Source organism: Bidens hawaiensis, unplaced genomic scaffold, assembly GCF_021521415.1.
Source record: "Bidens hawaiensis isolate Kalapana, Puna unplaced genomic scaffold, B.hawaiensis_p1.1 tig00020362_1, whole genome shotgun sequence".
NCBI lineage: Eukaryota > Viridiplantae > Streptophyta > Magnoliopsida > Asterales > Asteraceae > Bidens > Bidens hawaiensis.
In genome coordinates, this window is record NW_027493101.1 from 48,382 (window position 1) to 50,493 (window position 2,112).

Genomic DNA, 2,112 nt, shown 5'->3' on the forward strand with positions numbered 1-2,112 from the left:
TCAGTTCGGTTTTAAATTTCAACTCGAGGTTGTCCTTTCTTAACTCAACTTAACTCACAACCCTATTTTAGCGTAATTTTCTTTTTCCTTTTCTCATTCTTTCTTCCAATTAGGCATATTCTTTTAGATAACAATGTTATAGCGTGCTGGTATTAAAAACATTTAAACATTAGAACTACATTATCTTTACTAAATAAGTTTAATATTTATAGCACATAATAATAACACTCAAAATGCTTAGAAACAGTAATTAAAGCTACATATGTTTGTGAGTTATAATAATTCAGACATTTATGTAACATGAGAGGGGACAGAGAAAAATGTTTATCTCTTGGAAGCTAGAAATGGGATGTACTATAGACATTAGTTGTAGGAACCCCAATTTTATCTTTTTTCATGCACCAACTATAGCATCCCTAGGCCTAGCTACATTTACTCCTATATATATATATGCAATCTCTCTTCACATAGCATATACTAGCTAGTTAATACAAAATTAACCAGTTATATATTTGTTATATCATCCATTGGATCATTGATCGGCTACTGTTTCGATTTGTGCAATGATGAACTTTGAAGGGGAAACAAAGAGAGTTGTGAACATGGATCCACCGGTTCAAACTCCTTCAGATCAGCAGCACCTTTGCTATGTTCGTTGCAACTTCTGCAATACGCTTCTAGCGGTATATATATATTCGTGTGAATTTGATTACTTGTGTGTGTATGTACATATAGTCTGAAAAGATGTGTTAATGGTGATTTTTGCAGGTAGGGATACCATGCAAGAGGCTTTTGGATACAGTGACAGTGAAATGTGGGCACTGTAGTAATCTATCATTTCTCACCATTAAGGCTAATTCTCATCATTTTCAGTCTCCTTCACTTCCCCTTTTTCAGGTATTTTGTTAATTTACATAATAAATTTTAATGCTCCTTAAAATAATAAATTTTCCTTATGAATATATTTTGTAATCATAAAATGAAATAAAACAAGAAATAATCTGTTTCCTGTTGTATTCTCGCAACTAACTCTTTCTTACATAATTTAAGACTTTTTTTTTGTGTTAAACCTATGAAACAGACGAGTGATTTCAAAAGGGGCCAAACTTCTTCGTCTTCATCATCGACATCAAATGAACCCTCGTCACCAAAAGCTCCATTCGTTGTCAAACGTACTTATCGGTCTATATTAATTTTTACTTTTACTTCTTAAAGTATCAGATGCCGTTGTTTTTCTTCTTATTATTATTATTTTAATAACTTAGTTATGTTCATGCAGCACCTGAGAGGAAACACAGGCTTCCATCTGCTTACAATCGGTTCATGAAGTGAGTCACAACCAAACTATTAATTTGTTTTCATGTTAGCTAGCTAGTTGTTTATTTATTATATATTATTTTTACCATATTTTTAATAATTAGAGAGGAAATACAACGCATCAAGGCTTCGAATCCTCAAATACCCCATCGAGAAGCTTTCAGCACGGCAGCAAAAAATGTTAGTTCATATTCCTATGTTTATTCATTTTTTCCTATTACATTAGCTCTTAAAAATACCAGAAATTAATATGCATTAGCTTTTATAATTTTAATAGTTATTCATTGTTTAACATATGCAACAGTGGGCTGGGCATATACCTAATGGATCCATCTCTGGGAGCAACAATTAACACTGTAAGATTTCCTTATTAGTCTTAGTTAAAAATAAAATAATAATGTTCGTTAAAACAAGAGATTATGATTAAAACAAGGTTTACATTGAATAATAGAAGAAATCAAACAAAATGAATGGATAAGTGTTATAAGTATTGAAGTTTGAGTTTGAGACGGTTATTTAAGTTTTATTGAGTTGTATAAAGTCATTATGTTTATCTTTTATTATGATAGGTCATTTATAAGAGTTTTAAGTCATACATGGTTTAGGTTTTTAGTTTAGCAAATAATTAAATACATTGGTAGGGTTAATGATTTATGTGTCGTCTCTTTTAGTTTGATTATGTTAATAAAAAGAGTTGATCGATCAATTGTTCTTGATCAATATGGTTTCGTTCTTTTGATTCTGATTTCCAACACAAAAATAGTCTTGATGTGCTTTAAAACATTGATTTTATTT

At 30.5% G+C, this 2,112-nt stretch overlaps 1 protein-coding gene across 1 annotated transcript; it reads left to right on the forward strand.

Moving 5' to 3' along the window:
- The first annotated feature begins 545 nt into the window (after positions 1-545).
- LOC143560532 (protein DROOPING LEAF-like) lies at positions 546-1,669 on the forward strand. Its single transcript, XM_077048815.1, has 6 exons — positions 546-683; positions 769-897; positions 1,082-1,172; positions 1,280-1,328; positions 1,422-1,497; positions 1,622-1,669. The coding sequence occupies exons 1-6, from the start codon at positions 564-566 to the stop codon at positions 1,667-1,669; spliced, it is 513 nt and encodes a 170-aa protein (XP_076904930.1). The 5' UTR covers positions 546-563.
- The last annotated feature ends 443 nt before the right edge of the window (positions 1,670-2,112 follow it).